This window comes from Mirounga angustirostris, unplaced genomic scaffold, assembly GCF_029215605.1.
Source record: "Mirounga angustirostris isolate CCGP_5_RB_7025 unplaced genomic scaffold, mMirAng1.0.hap1 SCAF_7, whole genome shotgun sequence".
NCBI classification, from domain to species: Eukaryota; Metazoa; Chordata; class Mammalia; order Carnivora; family Phocidae; genus Mirounga; species Mirounga angustirostris.
Window position 1 is genome coordinate 49,320,439 of NW_026991715.1, and position 19,090 is coordinate 49,339,528.

The 19,090-nt window shown below is 35.4% G+C and overlaps 1 protein-coding gene across 1 annotated transcript in view; it reads left to right on the forward strand.

Moving 5' to 3' along the window:
• Positions 1 to 19,090, forward strand: part of RNF180 (ring finger protein 180) — a 187,700-nt gene that overhangs the window by 46,221 nt on the left and 122,389 nt on the right. Inside the window, exons 3-4 of the mRNA XM_054512195.2 lie at positions 2,791 to 2,886; positions 4,686 to 5,645. Coding sequence (XP_054368170.1) covers positions 2,791 to 2,886; positions 4,686 to 5,645 — 1,056 coding nt within the window. The remainder of the gene's footprint in view (positions 1 to 2,790; positions 2,887 to 4,685; positions 5,646 to 19,090) is intronic.

Genomic DNA, 19,090 nt, shown 5'->3' on the forward strand with positions numbered 1-19,090 from the left:
TGCAGTTCTTTTGCCCAACATCTTAAAACAATTTTTTAATATAGTTTACCTAGTGTTACCTATTATAATGCTGAGAGCATGTCCAATACCACTTACTTCTGCCTTGCCAGAATCAGAAGTAGTTTATTTTATTTTTACTTGAATCAATTTTCAAGTAAAATTTTAATTATATAAGTATAATTTAATATATTCTCCCATTAAAGCAATAATGAGAAAGTTAAAGTTTCCTTTTAGTAACTTCTAATCTTGGTCTGTCTTCCTTCAAATCTAACCAATGTTGTCAACTTGGTACATGGCCTCTTAGGTACTTTTTCTATTTATGTTTGTTTCCTTAGAAAAGTTGTAATACTGCTTATTTTTAGGTTGTATATGCTTTTAATAGCATAGCTCAGAGTACACTTATTTCTCTTTCACTTGACTTTTTAAAAATAACAAACAGTATGTAGTAGATGTGTATCTTATTAGTACAAACAAATCTAGCTCACATTCTTAACATGTCATGGTACTATTTTCGGCAAGAATAGAGATTGATCCCCAGTAGCTCATCTTCTGGACTTGCTGCAAATCCTTTCCATTTTTTCTGGGCATTTCCAGCCCTCCTGGGATGTTGCCCTATTTCTCTCTTCCTCACGTACACCTCTTGCCTGGAGACAGACAGACATCCATTCCACCCCTGATAAAAATAACCCAGGGCCTTTTTCTGTTTCTGGTTTTCACCACTTTGATATGGACCATTCTTTGTGTTCTTCTCATCTATTCTGTACTTGGAACTTGGATACATTGTGCTGTTTTCTCATTGATCTTTCAGAGGATCCTCATGATTTCTGGTTCACTGAAATCTCCCCATCTATATTTTCTAGTTCAGCTCTTGGTTACTTTTTATAATTGTCTTTGATAGGTTCTTTGTTTTGAGAGGGAGGATAGACTAGAATATGTACTTACTTTACTATCTTGAAACCAGTAGTTACTTCCCTCTGCCTGAATTTTTCCTTCTTTCATTTTATGAGAACCTAGAATAAAAGAAACCTTTGTATGCCTGCCCGACGCTCTCGTGAGGGCACAGGTATTTGGGAGCACTAAGATGATTGAGCTAGAGACTGTTCCTAGTATCTCCTCCTCTCTTCCTAACTTTGCTTCCGTTCAATAATACCTTCTTTATTTTGACATGGACTTGCCTTGCCCTTATTATTCTTACTATTCACATGGTAAGTTGCATTCTGTTAGCCAGATTTAGAGTTCAGGCATCATTAATAAAATTATAAAGTTTCTCTTTGGCCCACCGTAAACCCTTCTCAGCAGACTTTATATTTGCCTTTGAAATATTTTCAACCTGTGTTGTTGGTTTTTGAAACATTACAAATGGAAAATTTTCAGACCTTTTAACAAAAATATTTTTTCCCTGTTACATTCTTGAATTTGGCTTAGCACTATTGTTTATAGTATATAAAATACAGTTGTGTATGGTATATGAAATAATGAAATGTGGTCTGACATAGAACAATAGCTCATGTCCCTTTCCCATTTTAAATAATTTGTGGTTTTTTGGGAGCCTGACAGAAATCAGATAAAGATGATTTCTTTATAGATCTTTCTGATATGTAAATAAATCATACTGAAACTTTTCTTGTATACTGGGCCACCGTTTAGTATCTTAAGATGTATTCATGGAAGAGAAAAGTGATATAGGTCCCAAAGGAACCAACTTGGGAAATTAAACCTAGAAATTCTGGGTGATCTTGGTTCCAAGTCACCATCTAATGTAGATTATTCAGCAAAGGTGCTTAAAGAGATTCTGTCTTGTTTCATTCTTATCAATGTGAATATAGACTTAGCAGGTATGTTTAGCAATTTCCTTACCTATTTTGTTAATCTAATTATAGTATCTAATAATGCCACTGCTGGGGAAATCTAAAAAGCATTGTGCTTTGGCAACTTGGAAAAGCTACTTCTATGTAAAATCTGATCCTGGGAATGGGTATGTGGGCAGAAGCCTTATTTTCCCCTGTTCTTCTCAAGAAACTCTTTTCTGCCATCATAAAATGAAATTTTATATACCCAGAAGGGAGCTTAGCAATTATCTAGAGGTTTTTTACAGGTGAGGAAACTGAGACCCAGAGAGGTAAAGGCAAATTGGCCAAGGTTTACTCAGGTAATAAGGAGTCCTGTACCTCCATGCTGGCCTGCCCTGCATTCTTCTGATATGTATATACTTTCACCTCTGTATCACGTTTATTTCTACACATCTGTTTCAGAAAGCCAAAATTATCTCGCTCTGAAATTTTTTTCTTCTAATGCAGCTGAAATTTAGTTGAGGCTTTTCCACTTGCCTATACAACTCTTCTTCTCCCCCATCCTCTTGTACTTTTCTTGAGTATCTCAAGAGATTATATAGCAACTTCTTTATTTTATCATTAGTAGAGTCCAGATGGAATCAGGGATTAAAGACCTGGGAGAGTTGTCATGAATGGCATTATTTTTTCCTCACACACAGGAAAAAGAATAGGGTGCCAGATTTGTCTATTGAGTGACTTTTTGCTAAATTTTAAATCTAATTTGATGAAATCAATGAAATGGAGGCCTTTTTTTTTTAATTTACAAGCGGTTATTCCCTGAAAATTTGTTTTTGCCTTTGTGAGTTTGTTTTGGGGATGGGAATGAGAAGAGGAGAGCAGTGTATATTTTCTTCCTATCTAAAACTGAATTTATATTTTTGTGTTTTACTCAAATGTGAAATTTGTTCCGTAAATCTGGAACTGGTAATGACTAATATCATGCATTCTGATACAACAGGATAGACATGATTCTGCTGATGATCAAAGTATTTGTCATGTGTGGCACGTGGATATAGAAGCTCTTCCAGAATGGATAAACTGCCTAATACAAAAAGTAAGTTCCTTAGTTTCTGAGTAAAATTAGGAATTTACTACTTTCAGGATTTTTTATCCTCATTCTAGAGCTATTTTTCTTTTTTTTTTAATTTCTTTTTTTTTTTAAAGATTTTATTTATTTATTCATGAGAGAGAGAGAGGCAGAGGGAGAAGCAGGCTCCCAAGGAGCAGGGAGCCCGATGCGGGACTCGATCCCAGGACTCTGGGATCATGACCTGAGCCAAAGGCAGACGCTTAACCATCTGAGCCACCCAGGTGCCCCTCTAGAGCTATTTTTCTTGAATGCACTGTTTCAAGAGATAAGAAAGGGTCTGTAACTCTTGATTACACCTACTGGCTTCTTCGTTATTACTGGAGTGTTGCAGGTACTTTTCTGTCTCAGACTTTAAAACATGGTATTCCCCCTTCCTTGATTGCTCTTCCCACAGTTATTTACTGCTTCCCTTATTTCCATATATCTTTATTCACAGTGAGGCATTGCCTGTGGAAACTCTCCGTTGCCCTACTCCACTATTATCACTCTTCACACTTCCTTTCTCCCTTCTCTGACTTATATAGCTACTTATATTTTGCGTACACATACAATACGTAATATATAGTACTTGTAAATATGCATGAGAATATATGACCTATATAAATATAGACATAACTATACACATACATACACACGCACACACTTACCCATATACATGTATTGCTTACTGCTCTTGTTAATTGCCTAGCTCCCCTACTCGAATAAAAACTCGGTAAAGTCAGAAGTTTTTCTCCTCTGTTTATTACTACCTCCAGCACCTAGAACAATGCCTCCTGAGTAAATGAAATATCCTATATTATTCATGTATGCATACATATATAAAATAAACTGGATAATTAATGATTCTCAGTGGTACAATCAAAATCAAATTACCACATTTTTAGGGCTCCCTAATGAAATATTATAAGAGCAGGAACTCACCTTGTTAACAGTATGGTATTATTTCTCACATTTTGAAGCAAGTATTAGAAAAGTATAAGTAATGCGATTTTTAAAAAAAAAAAAAATGTAGTCGCCATTCTCCACTGACTTTGTTGTTGTTGTTAAAAAATAACATTTGATAGATATCCTCTGCATTCACTCTCACACTGTAATGATTTCCTGGGAACGTGCCAGCACGCTGGTTTTAACTGTCCTGAACTTTACAACATGTGTGAGGGTGCTGCAGATATTCCACTATCTCTCCTGAAAAAAATAATTTTAAGCCAGTTCATTAATAATTTTGCACTTGAATATAGAAAATGCACTCTTATGTATATAACCAATATCTTTTGGTTTTATGTAAAAAGGCAGGAAGAGCTTTATTCTGTTGGTTGGGTAAAGTTCCCTCCCACAGTGTTTGGTATGCAAGAAGGGTATCAAAACAGACACTTTTCTGTGAGATTTTACTTGCAAATTAAGCTCTGTAGACTGATTTGCTTCCTGGTTCCATAGTGTATTTTTCTTTTCATTAGTTCACACTATATCCATATTCAACCTATTGTTTAAGAGACTCTCTTAGAATGCTTAGGAGTATTATTGAGATGGGTGTGATGTGCAATATTTTATCATTCTAGAACATTGGAGTTGCTTATCTCTATTTATTAGAAGGCTTTTTTCCCTTTACTGTTCTGTCTACCAATCAGAAAACAGAAAGCTAGCCTTTTCTGTGGCATAGAAAACTTTCATGTGATTGGCTTTAAAAAAAAAAAAAAATACAACTCACATTCTCTTTGATTACTTTACAATGAAAGCATTGTCTTACTTTCCTTTATTACCTGTAGGCCCAGTGGACAGTTGGAAAACTGAATTGCCCTTTCTGTGGGGCCCGTTTAGGGGGCTTTAATTTTGTCAGCACTCCAAAATGTTCCTGTGGCCAGCTTGCAGCTGTACATCTCTCTAAGAGCTGGACCGATTATCAGCCAACACGGGCAGGCCGACTAATGAGACCATCGCTGAAATACTTGTCACATCCTAGAGTTCAGTCAGGTTGTGACAAGGAAACTCCGCTGACAGGTGGCGCCTCCAGAAACAGAAATCACGGGTTTTTAAATATGGCCCAAAATAATAATGGCCCTGGAAGATTAACAGAAGCACTCTGCCTGGAGGTACGGTCAACATATTTTCAGATGAAGAATGAGAAACTGCTCTTCAAAGCATCAGATCCAAAATACCAGCTTTTTGTTCCTCAGCTTGTGACTGCCAGATGCACTACAAGAGCTTTTCACAGGAAATCACATAGTTTGGATCTGAACATCAGTGAGAAACTGACTTTATTACCCACATTTTATAAAATACATAGTAAGACTACTGCCTGTCCCAGGCTAAATGAAACACAGCCTATTCACCTTTCTGGCTTGCCTTTAGAATCTAGTAAAAATAACTGTTCCTTTCAGATTTCATCCAATTTTGATCCTAATATGCTGCTGCAAAGATTTTCAGTGGCTCCCCGTGAGACCCAGACACAAAGAGGAGGAGAATTTCAGTGTGGTCTAGAAGCTTCTGCAGTGTACTCTGACCATGCGAGTTCTAACAACCTGACTTTCCTGATGGACCTGCCCTCAGCTGGCAGGAGCATGCTGGAGGCCTCGGACCAGGAAGAGCCCCTCTCTGCACTGGACTTCCTCCGCTCGGGCAGCTTCTCATTGGGGGCCATTAATCAGAGGCTCAGTAAGAGAGAAAGGAGCAAGTTGAAAAATCTGAGAAGGAAACAACGAAGGCATGAAAGATGGCTACAGAAGCAGGTAATTCTTTGAAGAGTTTACTAAAAATTCTGTGTTGTGAATCTTGGGGTTTGGAGAGAGGAGCTAACTTTGAATACCTTTATTATAAAAACAGTTTTAATGAGGGTTGAAATGACATTTCTGTCTAGGTGAACTTAATAATCATGCACCTCTCTTAAAATCGGCAAGTATAAACCTGTCTCTGTTCACATATGTTTAGAAAATGTCCTTTTGTGACGATTTCCTCAATTCTAATATTTTACATGAATATCAATTTCATGATATCGAGATGAGATCATCATATACATTTTAAATTTATTCATGTTGGGATTATTTGCAATGATTTTATTTCAGGTTAGGTTGAAACAAAGAAGTTTTTCTAATTCAATCTAGTGACAAATTCATTGACTTTCATCACTTTTAGCTTAAATGGATATTTTCAAGGAACATTATGTAATTATGTGCTCATATGATCCAGATATGGTTAACTCTACTAATCTGTGAAGTTTATCTTAATAATAACTGACCCTTACTGTAATTTTATAGGAGTGTGTGCTTGTCTATGGTTTAAATTCCTGTACCTATAATGATATGTTCAAAAATGGTTATGAGAAGGTATTGAACAATAAATTGCAGGTGCTCTGGAGACCAATTAAAGCCAATGGGTGAGGTGCTCATGAAAATTTGGAAGTTTGAGGACCAGTATGTTTCTATATAAACTTTTATTTGCAAATTGCCTTTGTTACCTACTTGTTTATAATAAATAGCAATCCTCATTAATCAGTATGTTGAATATTAACAACGTCCACAGAGCTTAAATATAGAAAGCTGCAACTTTGCCTAATAGTTCATTTTTTTAATTAAGCGAACTCGTTGCTTATGATCCTAGTCAGACTGAATAGAATAAAATTACTGCATCAAGTGCTTCAATCACGTTCATTATTTTTCATCGTTTGGTTAGATAGTATAATTATAGGTAATTATTATATTTTTGACTGGATGCTGACGAGAGCATTGTAGTTTGGTTTACTTGCAAGTGATGGTGTAATGTGACATCAAAGCATATATTGTAGAATGTTAAAAATGAATATATTTTAGCACCACTATGATATACTTCATGGCTAATTTATTGAAGCTATAAAATACAGTATCTTTTATTGAAAATTTGACTTAAACCCATAGATAAATTGGAGATGGTCATATGTTAAGTGAATATTCGAAAGTCAACCTTAAAAACAATGTAGAGGGCTTAAAATAATTCTCTAACAAATAGAAATTTAAAAAGTATAAAAATTATACTTGCTCTGTACTATAAATATGTGCAGATAACATCTTTGCGATGTAAAAAATGTGTTTAATTCTTGAGCTGGGTACTTCCGAAAACTTAAACTATATTACTGATTATTTTCCAGCATAGGAACAGTATTTTTATACAATTTAAAGCTAAGCAAGACCAACATCAGTATTTTGGTTTTTTTAATAAAGTTACTTTTATTCATTCACATACATGTGATTTAGCCAAACTGCTTGGCTAACTGATCAGAATGAATGAATTCTAGTCAGACCTGTCGCAGGTCAGGATAGGGAGTAATAGGGCAGGGTCCTAGGAGGTTTGTTTGGTTGCACAGGAGCTACTGACAAATGCCGAACGTCTCCTTAGCAAAGAAAATTTAAAAGTCTGTAGCATCATGAAAATGACGTGAGTTAGTGATGTGAGTGCACACATTGGTTATAGCCCGAAAGAAGAAGAATTTTTAACAGTTTTGCTAATTCAAGCAAAAAGATAAGTCTTGGAAAGATTTCCTATCTGAGCTAAATTAATGGCTTAGCTCTTCAGCTCATTCCATGTTTAGTAAAGAGTAGTTAATTCTGTAAACACATATCAAATATGTGTTTCATATACCATGCCTTTGAGTAATGACTTCAATGCAGATGCTGGTCTTTTTAATTCTTTTAAAGACTTATTTATTTTAGAGAGAGAGTGCTCACACAAGTGGGGGGAGGGGCAGAGGGGGAGAGAGAGAGATCTGAGCTGAAACAAGAGTCCAGCGCCTAGCTGACTGAGCCACCCAGGTACCTCCTGCCCTTTTTTAAATAAGGAAGATAAGCATACAAGATATAAAGGAAAGGTTACCTATTGTTAATGAAAATTTTTTTTTTTAAGTTTAAAATAATTGTTTGGGAAATCTAGATTTCTGACTTTCATTTGATATTTTTAGTGATTTTTTTTTTCACAAACTAGACATCTTTATGTGGCAGATACCATGATAGAAAATGTTAATGACACTACAAAAAGTTATTTAAATTTTTGAAGCTTAAGGGTATAAATGAGATTAATATTGAAACAGAAACTACAACCAATTTTCAGTGTTTTATTCAACAGATGTTAATTAAACTTCTACTTTGGGGAAAGACAGTGCTGAGCAAACCTCTTTTTTTATTCACCATAGCCTTGTTGGGTTTCTGTTTTAGTTTTTGTAATTATTATGTGATAAAATAGATTTATTCTTGGCATATAGCTCTATGATTTCAACACACAGATTCATATAACAACCACCACAGTGGGGATACAGAGCAGTTCCATCACCCCAAAATCTACCTTGTGCCTTTATAATTGTGCTTTGATTATATCTTTATAGTCATATCCTTGTCCTATCTCTAATCTCTGGAAACCATTGATCTGTTCTCTATTACTTTAGCTTGTCTTTTTGATGATGTTGTAAAATAATAATGCAATGCTATAAAATTATAATCTTATAGTATATAACCTCTAGAGACTGGCTTCTTTTATTCAGTACAGTTGCCTGTGAGATCCATCCAAGTTGTTGAATATATCTATTGTTTGTTTTGTTGCTCAGTAATACTGGGTTATATTAATAAACCACAGTTTGTTCATTGACCTGTTCAAGACAGGTGAGTTATTCCAAGTTTGGGCAATTACGAATAGAGCTGTTAAAATCATTCCTGTACAGGTTATCGTGTGAACCTAAGTTTTCATTTCTCCAGGGTAAATACTCAGGAGTGAGAATACTGGATTGTATGGTAAGTTATATTTAACTTTATAAGAAACTGTCAAATTGTCTTCCAGTTTGGAAAATGGTTATACCATTTTGTATTTCAAGACGTGATATATGAGAATTTCCTTTGCTGTGAGTCACACCTGGTATTCTCAATATTTTTTAAATTGTTCTAAGTAGGTATGTAGTCGTATCATATTGTGGTTTTAGTTTGCATTTTCCTGATGGCATTTTCCTAATAATGTTGAACATTTTTCATGTGCTTATATTTCTATTTGTATATATTGTTTAGGGAAGTGTCTGTTTAAGTATTTTGGTCATTCTTAATTGGGTTGTGTTCTTTGTGTTGAGTTGTAAGAGTTCTTTATATATTTTGGATGTAAGTTTTTCAACGCATATGTGACTTTCTCTGAGTCTGTAGTTTGTCCTTTTAGTCTCTTAATTTTTTTTTTCCTGTAGAGCAAACATATTTAATTTTGATGGTCTAATTTCCCTCTTTTTTTTAACGGATTATGCCATTGGTGTCATACCTAAGACCTCTTTCGCCTAATTCTAGGTTATAAAGATTTTTTCCTGTGGCTTCATCTAAAAGTTTTATAATTTTAAGTTTCACATTAAGAATTATGATTCATTTTGAGTTTATTTCTTTTAATAAAGTGTGAGGTTTCAGTTGAGGTTCATTGTTTTACATAGAGATGCTTGATTGTTCCAGCACCATTTGTTGAAAACACTGACCTTTGTCCATTGAAGTGTTTTTGCAGCTTTGTTGAAGACCCATTGGCTATATGTGTGGGGGTCTATTTCTGGACTGTCTATTCTCTTCAGTTCATTTTTGTGTCTCTCATTGCCAGGAGTCCTTTTTCTTAGTTATTGTAGCTTTAATAAATCATAAAGTAGGATTCTGTGATTCCCCTAACTTAATTGTTCTTTTTCAAACTTGTTTTATTTATTGTAGTTCCTTTGCCTTTTCATATAAAATTTAGAATCTGCCTGTTTCCTATTGGGATTTTGATTGTAATTATATGAAATCTATAGATCAACTTGGGGAAAACTGAAATCATTACTGTGTTGATTTTCCTAATCCTCGAACGTGGTACGTCTCTCCTTTTATTTAGGTCTTTGATTTCTTTCATCCATATTTTTGCACTTTTTAGCATTCAGAACCTGGGCATGTTTTGTTAGTTTATGCCTATTTACTTTTTGATGTTGTTGTTAATTTTTTAAAAATTGTTTAAAATTGTATATTGCTAATGTACAGAAACACAACTGATTTTTGTTTTAACTTTGTATCTTGTTATTTGAAAGTACAGATCTTTGACATCTTGTCAGATTTATCCCTAAGTATTCATATTTTATACTATTGTAAAATGGTATTGTTTTCTTAAGTTTGAATTTCCAGTTGTTCATTGATAATATGTAGAAATAAAATTGAGTTAGTATGTTGATCTTTTATCTTACAACCTTTCTAATCTTACCTAGTAGGAACAGTAGTTGTTCTGTAGATTCCATTGTATTTTCTACTAGATCATCATGGTGTCTGCAAATAAATACAGCATTACTTCTTCCTTTCCAATCCAGATTTTTTTTCCTTTCTTCTTTCTTTGTTTTTTGTTTTTTGTTATTGAAGTAGCTAGAACATCCAGTACAGTATTGAGCAGAGATGAGAACAGACATCCCTGTCTTTTTCCTGATACTAGGAAGAAAGCATTCAGTCTCTCACCATTAGGTATGATGTTAGTTTTAGGTGTTTTGTAGATGCCCTTTATCAGGTTGAGGAAGTTTCTTTATATTCCTAGTTTACTGAAAGTTTTATTATGAATGGGTGTTGACTTTTGTCAAATGCTTTTTCTCTTCATGATATGATTGTGTTTTCAATATTAATATTGATTATTAAACTGAGTCAGTTTTTCAGTTCCACAGTAAACACCACTCTTATTATGTTGTACTTTTCTTCCTATATATTGCTGGATATTATTTGCAGTAATTTTTGAGAGTTTTTTTCTAACCTCTGTACATGAGGGATATTGGCCTAAGGTTTTCTGTATTTTTGTGCTGTTTTTGTGTGGTTTTGATATCAGGATAGTACTGGTCATGTAAAATGAGTTGGGAAGTAATCTTTCCTCTTCAGTTTTCTGGAAAATATTTTGAAGAATTGATGTTATTTTTTCTTAAATATGTGGTAATGAAATTTTCTGGGCCTGAAGATTTCTTTTTTGGAAGGTTTTTAACTGTGAACTCAATTTCTTTAGTACTTATAGAACAATTTATGTATCTCTTTCATTTTGGGTAAGTTTTGGTAGTTGTTTTCAGTGAATTATCTAAGTTGTTGGAATTGTGTGTTAGTATTGTTCATAATATTCCTTTATAATCCTTTTAATGTCTCTTGAGTCAGTAATGATATCCCCTTTAAAATCCTTATAATTAATGGTGGTTTGTATCTTCTCTCTTGCTTGCTGTCTTTTTTCTTTTTTCTTTTTTTAGTTTTACTAGAAGATTATCAATTTTATTGATCTTTTCAAAGAACCAGCCTTGGATTTCAATTATATTTTCTATTGTTTGCTACTTTTAAATTCTTAATTTCTGCTCTTACCTTTAATATTTTCTTTCTTTCATTTTCTTTCCCCTTAGAAAAAAAATACTTAGCAACTTATTAATTGGAAACTTAAAAATTTAATGGTTGGAAATCTTTTTTTCTCATCTAAGTATTTAATGTTGTAAACTTCCCTTTAGTTTCTGCATTAGCTACATCCTATGACATTATATTGTATTTTATTATAATTCAGTTCAAACTATTTTCTAATTTCCTTTGAGACTTTTTTTTTTTTTGGCTGACCTTGTTTGTCTAAGTGGTTAGTACAATCATGAAAAGACTGAAATACTAGCATTTTGAGGAAATTAATCAAAAATTTCTTACTGTGGAAAATATTTCTTCCTCTGGATTGAGGGAAAGTAAAGCTGTCTCTAGTATAGTTGTATAATATTTTAAAATAATTCTTTGTAAACAGCATTTCATTCTATTGTGTTTTCATTTTTTAACCTTAAGTCTATTTAATATGAGTGAAAGAAAATGTCTCTTTAAAGCCCACAGGAAACTATTGTGAAAAGAGAGTTTAGCTCATTTTTCTCTGGAGTATTGTGCATGAGAATATAAAATAATTGACCTAATATCATGGTTTGTAATAAATCACTGAACCATCTACAATGACTATATTATTTTGTTCTCAGTGAATTAAATGAGTTAAGACTACTTGTATTATTACAAAGGTGTAATTTAGGCCCTGGGGAGAGTAGAAGCCAATAAAGTGTATTAAAGACATGCTTATTTGCGTTTATCTAGACAAGATACATATTTTCCACAAAGGCACTAAATTTCATTTTCATGGATTTTTACATAGCAATAATTTTGAACTTTGCATAGATTTTAAAGGAGTTCATTTAATCTTTTATCACTTGATACATCATCTTCAAATCATGCACAGATCATATTCCAACTACATACTTGGTTGTCCCTTTAAAAGAGAAATTTTTGTATATCTGAATTATAATAGTAATCCACATATTGAGCAATTATTCCCCATTTTTTTCTCTGCCTCCAGCAGAAAATTAATGGTTTATTGAAAGAAAAAGCCTTAGTAATGAAAATCTGACAATTAAAACTACATGACACAGATTACTGGTTTCATTAAACACAGAAACTTGGTCATGAAACAGTCTTTTAGGAAAGAATGTCATGACCTTTAGTCATACATGGCACAGAAAGATATTTATTTCTCAGTCTACTTTGTGTAAATTTATTGTTTCAGGTTGTTCGCTACTCTCTTCATTTTATTTTTTTATTCAAGTATAATTAGCATACAGTGTTATTTTACTTTCAGGTGTACAATAAAACAACCAGTTCTGTACATCACTCAGTGCTCATCAAGATAAGTGCACTCCTAATCCCCTTCACGTGCTTCACCCATCCCCCCACCCACCTCCCCTCTGGCAACCACCAATTTGTTCTTTGTATGTAAGAGTTAGTTTTCTATTTGTCTCTTTTTTGTTTATTCATTTGTTTTGTTTCTTAAATTCCACATACAAGTGAAATCATATAGTATTCATCTTTCTTTGTCTGACTTATTTCACTTAGTATTATAGCCTTAGTATTATAGGTCCATCCATGTTGTTGCAAATGGCAAGATCTCATTCCCTTTTTTATGGCTGAGTAATATTCCATCATTTGTGTATATTGTGTGTGTGTATATATATTAATGTTTGTGTGTATATAAATATATATACACATATACATGTACATATACATATACATACACACCACATTTTCCTTATCCATCTATTGGACACTTGGGTTGCTTCTCTATCTTAGTTCTTGTAAATAATGCTACAGTAAGCATAAAGGTACATATATCTTTTCAAATTAATGTTTTCATTTTCTTTGGGTAAATATCCAGTAGTGAAATTACTGGATAATATGCTCATTCTATTTTTGCTTTTCTGTGAAACCTCCATACTGTTCACCCATAGTGGCTGTGCCAATTTGCGTTCCCACCAACAGTCCACAAAGATTCCTTTTTCTACATATTCTCAACACTTGTTATTTCTTTTTTTTTTTTAAAGATTTTATTTATTTATTTATGAGAGACAGAGAGAGAGAGGCAGAGGGAGAAGCAGGCTCCCAAGGAGCAGGGAGCCCGATGTGGGACTCGATCCCAGGACCCTGGGATCGTGACCTGAGCCGAAGGCAGACACTTAACCATCTGAGCCACCCAGGCGCCCCAACACTTGTTATTTCTTGTTTTGTTTTTAATTTTAGCCATTCTGACAGGTGTGAAGTGATATCTCATTGCATATTTGATTTGCATTTCCCTAATGATTAATGATATTGGGCATCTTTTCATGTTGCCTGTTGGCCAACTCTTTCATTTTATTAATGAAACAACATTTAGGGTTTGCTCACTAAGTTGATACTTTGGCATTGTTTCTACCTTCCAGGAAGCCACCATCTAGTGAGATAATAAGATATAAATAAGCAGTCAATTGTAATGGGCATCACCAAATACCTTAACTTTGTTTTCCTGCCATTTCAATTGATTTCAAAATACAGATAAATGAATAACTATGGAGCAAAATTACATTGACTTGATAATTCCTTTACTTTAAGATCTAAATTTTCTAATGCTTAGCACAATACTTTGAACACAGTAAGTGATCAATAATTTTTTTAGGGGCACCTGGGTGGCTCAGTCCTTAAGCGTCTGCCTTCGGCTCAGGTCATGATCCCAGGGTCCTGGGATTGAGCCCCGCATCTGGCTCCCTGCTCCATGGGAAGCCTGCTTCTCCCTCTCCCACTCCCGCTGCTTGTGTTCTCTCTCTCGCTGTCTCTCTCTGTCAAATAAATAAATAAAATCTTTAAAAAAAAAAAAATTTTTTAATAAAACTTTTTTTTATTGTAGGATACTTTTAGATTTATATAAAAGTTTGAAACTAGTACAGAGATTTCCCATATGTCCACACCTAGTTTACCCTATGTTAGTGGGGAGCCTGGGTGGATCAGTCAGTTAAGTGACTGGGTCTTGGTTTTGGCTCAGGTCATGATCTCAGGGTCCCAGGATCAAGCCCTGAGTCAGGCTCCATGCTCAGCAGGGAGTCTGCTTGAGGATTTTCTCTCTCCCCTCTGCCCTTCTCCCTCTTGTGCATGCATGCTCTCTTTCTCTAAAATAAGTAAATAATCTTAAAAAAATAACATATTGGTATGGTATATTTACAATTAATGAATCAGTATTGACACATTATTATTAATTAGGCTATACCTTATTCACAATTTTTTTAGTTTTTACCTATAGTTCTTTTTTCTGTTCCAGGATCTCATCCAGGGTACCACATTACATTTAGTTACCATGTCTCATTGGGCTTCTCTGGCCTTTAAGAATTTCTCAGACTTTCCCTGTTTTTGATGACCTTGACAGTTTTGAGGAATGCTGCTTAGCTATTTTGTAGAATGTCCCTCAATTAAGAATGACTAATACTTTTCTCATGATTAAGCTGGGGTTATAGATTATATAATGGGTCCCCAAGACCACCCCCACATTCCATGATTCACTAAGAGGACTCACGGGACTCACCCTATAGTCATACTCATAACTATGTTTTATTACAGTGTAAGGATACAAACCAACTAAGCGAAGGGAAAAGATGCATAGGGCAAATTCTGGAAGAAGCCATGTACAAACTTCCAAGGTCCTGTCCCCATTAAGTTACATAGAATGAACTTCTTCCAGCAAAAGTTGTGACAACACGTTCAATGTTGTGTACCAGGAAAGCTTATTATAGACTCAATGCCCACAGTTTTTATTGGAGGATTCCCTAGGCCCACAAAAGTAGTGTGTGGCAGATCTAGATCCCAGAGTCCATGCTATTAACCATTATACCATGACCTCTCAAGAAAGATTCTCCTCACATGGCTTATCATTCTTAGATGATTAAGAAAATATCTTATTATCACATACCTTTATTTTTCTTTCATCCTTTTCTGCATTTAACTAATGTCCGTGGGGTAGATCACTCTTGGCCAATAACTACACTAAATATTGAAGATACAGCAATGAATGAAATAGGATTTCTCCACTCAGGGACCTTTGAGTGAAGAGGGGAGACACATACGAATATCAGTGATCTTTTTCTTAGGCATTTGCGGAGAGGTCATATCATAGTGAATTTTGGCCAACAGCTTATTTGATCTAGGATTGTTTTTGGCCAAGACAGTGAGATGCACTGGAGAATCCCAGAGCATTCACAAAGAAGCAAGCCTGATTGGGAAAGGGTAGGAAGATTGTGTGGAAGTGGTAAGATTGATGACAAAGAAGAGAGGAGAAATGGTTAGCTGAGAAAGAATTGTGATGGAGTGGTCAGAAACGTGTTTGATTATGAAGATGCCATGTAGCTGCTAAGTAGTTTTAGGCTAGGTCCATGGTAAGAGCTCAATATGGGGTTGCAGAGTGTATGAACTGAACAAACAAATGACATATCCAGTGCTGCAGGCATGGAAAATGAACCAAGTTTCCTTAACCCTAGCTACAAGTTGGAATCCTCTGAGGAGCTTCTGAAAATGCCACTGCCTGGGCTCTATCAGGTTATATTTCCCTTGGTCTAGACTGGGCATCACTACGTGTGTTTATGTTTATTAAAATATATATACATACAATATATTTTAATTTTCGAATGATCCCAACATGTAACCAGAGTTGAGAACTGTTGGGAAGAAGGAAGATCAACAAAAAAACAATTAAAAATGGGTTAAAAGTGAATTTCTGGAGTCTTTGACAAAGGATTTATTTACGAGAGCAATGAGAATTTATTCTAATGGATGGTACAGAGGAAAGGCAGCTGGCTAGAACCGGGCTGAGAAGGAATTAAATGAAGAACCATACTGGAAAAGGCAAGATCCTTTGACCTTACCCTCTAACACCTAATATAGCTCCTTGCATGTAGTAGAAGACAGTACAAATACTTCTGTCCAAGTAACAGCTTTTCTTAGTCTGGCATTAAGAGAATGAGAGTTTTGACTAAGCAAGCTGGAGGGAGGGAATGGAATGGAGAGTTTGTGGCCGTGGGAGTGATGGAAAGATTAGTTAAAAGTTACTGAGCTTCAGCATATGCTAGGTGCAGTCCAAGGTGTTTTACTTGTATCAGCTCTTTCCCATGAGCTGGTAGCTAGCTGGAGCGGGAGGAAGCGGGGAGGAAGGCAGGCTTTGGACATTACGGAGGAGCATGAAGGCAGTGACTCCCTCAGGCACTCAGGGGAAAAGGCAGTGGGTGTAAGAGAATGGCAAGGATGTATGCTGTCCTATCCCCCAAATTTGGAAAAGGCCGATTGGTTTGGGGAAGAGAAAAAACAGAATCATCAGTGAGCTACTGCCAAAGAGACACTTAGAGAAAATTGGAGCTTATCACATAGGACTGAACTTAGTGCTGGGTGTGTTGGATGAATAGAACTAGACTATGCTTTCAGCTCTTTTGGCCTTGTATGTTCTGGGAAGACTGCCTGGTTTCCATTCTCAAACTCCACATTTGGCTTCATTTACCATATTAACCATCGTGGTATACACTGTCCACCTGTTGTCCCTCATTATCCTGTTTCTGTACTAACCTATTTAAAAAAAAAACACACACATCACAGTCAGGGCCTTCTTGTCCTCCTCAAACCTCCTTGGAACTTTCCAGTGCTGAGACGTAAGTCTCACCCACTCTTCTCATGCATAATAACCTTACAATATCAGCTTCCATGTGCCCCCAAACTGGGGAGGTAGCTGGAGTCCTCTCCCTGGCTGTGTATTACTGGTTGTAACTGCTATCCCCTGGGCCTTCTTGAACAAAGTACTGATTTAAAGGGAATTTTTAATTTTAGAAGCAGCATAACAGTGTTAGAGAAAGTTCAGGAAACAAAAAATACATATCAATTATTTAAACATCAAATTGAATAGAGTCGATATTTCTGAAAGGAAGGGAGAATATGATTCAGGGTGCTAGGTAGGGGGCTCCAACTCTTTTAATTATGTTCTGAAGATGGATACAGTTTTTCACAGGTCTTATCTTAGGTTTTATTCTATTTTTTATCTCTCTCACATTTTATAATACAGTTGAAGAATCAATTATAAATCGTATCATCCTAATAATGTCACCCTTTTTATTCGTTACTTTTGCTGCAAAATCTTAAACCATTCACCTTTGTTCTCCTTTTTGTAAAGCTAGAGAGAGGCTCCCACGGGTGGTATAGGCAAGGAGTCTTCTACCTATGAGGCTCAGTTTTTTTTTTGATAGTACTTGTCTAATACTCTGTCAGAATAAATATTGATTAATAAACCAAGAGCAAAACTTTCCATTAAAAATAACTATATAACTTTATATATCTTTCCGCTAAAAAATAACTGTATGTCTATACTGGGATAAGCTATTCCACTCTAAGCGTATGCTTTTATGACCCTCCCTGGAGTGCTAGTTTGTAAAGGTGACGTGGACCAGCTAGTTTTCCAACACCAGAGGGCACCAAATTTCCTCTTGCAGGGAAACAAAGCCATTTCTTTCCAATGAAGAATTTCATATACTGGAGTAGAGTATGGAATGGTATAAATTTTAGTCTCTTGTCAGATCATAACAGTAAGAGAATTTGTGCTTTGTGAGAAGGAGTTCACAAAATAATAGTAATGTTTTCTCTTGTTGCCATGAACTAAAAATCTGTCAGTGTTTTCACTACGCTCCTTTTCAGTGGCACTTACTATGTTGGAATAAAACAGCTACTCTGTGATAATATTTGGGATAAAGTATTTTGAGGGAGCAATAGATATTCCATCTGTTTTGGTTTAAGGTTCAAGTGGCATGTATAGTTTTCTGGAAATGGGCCTGTCCCCTAAATTCAGGATAAAACCAGTGGCAGATGTGTTTCAGTGTGGAAAGGGATGCTGGCAGAGGCAGTGGAATGATATCAGCTTGTAGATCACAATGAACCATTCACACCTTGATGTTTAGCAGTTTTGTTAACTTCCATCTGATAAACCATCCTTCCCCTATTCTTGAACAAAAGAATATTCAGGGGCGCCTGGGTGGCTCAATCGTTAAGCGGCTGCCTTAGGCTCAGGTCACGATCCCAGGGTCCTGGGATTGAGCCCCACATTGGGCTCCCTGCTCAGCGGGAAGCCTGCTTCTCCCTCTCCCACTCCCCCTGCTTGTGTTCCTGCTTTCGCTGTCTCTGTCAAATAAATAAATAAAATCTTTAAAAATAAAAAATAAAAAGAATATTCAGAACAAGGCCATACCAGCCAATGAGTTCTTTTCACAATTGTATTTTTTTTCCAGTTGAACATTTAAAGATATTTTTTATAGTGTAAGGGAAGTTATTTATAGTTGGTCCATCTTTTTCCCTTTTATCTCCAGGCACAACAGTTGATCATCTGTCCATGTTGTCTAATTACGAGCAAATACTAATGAGGCAGCTTCTATAAAGCAACATCATAATCCAGTAGGAAAAATCCCAAGCATGTATTTTAAGGAAATTAGAGTGCTAGCTCCCTCTGTGTACTTGGATGGTATATTCATTTCCTAATGTTACTATAACATTTAGTTACTTAAAACAACACAAATTTATTATAGTTCTGGAGATCAAAAGCCTGAAATGGGTCTCACTGGGCTAAAATGAGAAGTGTTGGCAGGGTTGCATTACTTTCTGGAGGTTCTAGGAGAGAAACCATTGTATTTATTCACCTTTTCTAGCTTCTACAGTCCCCATTTCTTGGCTCATGCCTACCCTCCATCTTCAAAGCTAACAATGGCCGGTTGAGTCTTTCTTATGATGTCGCTCTTTGGTTCTGACTCTTCTTTTGTCCTTTTCCCATTTAATGACTTGTAATTACATTGGGCCTACCTAATTAATCCAGGCTAATCTCCTTATTTTCAGGTCAT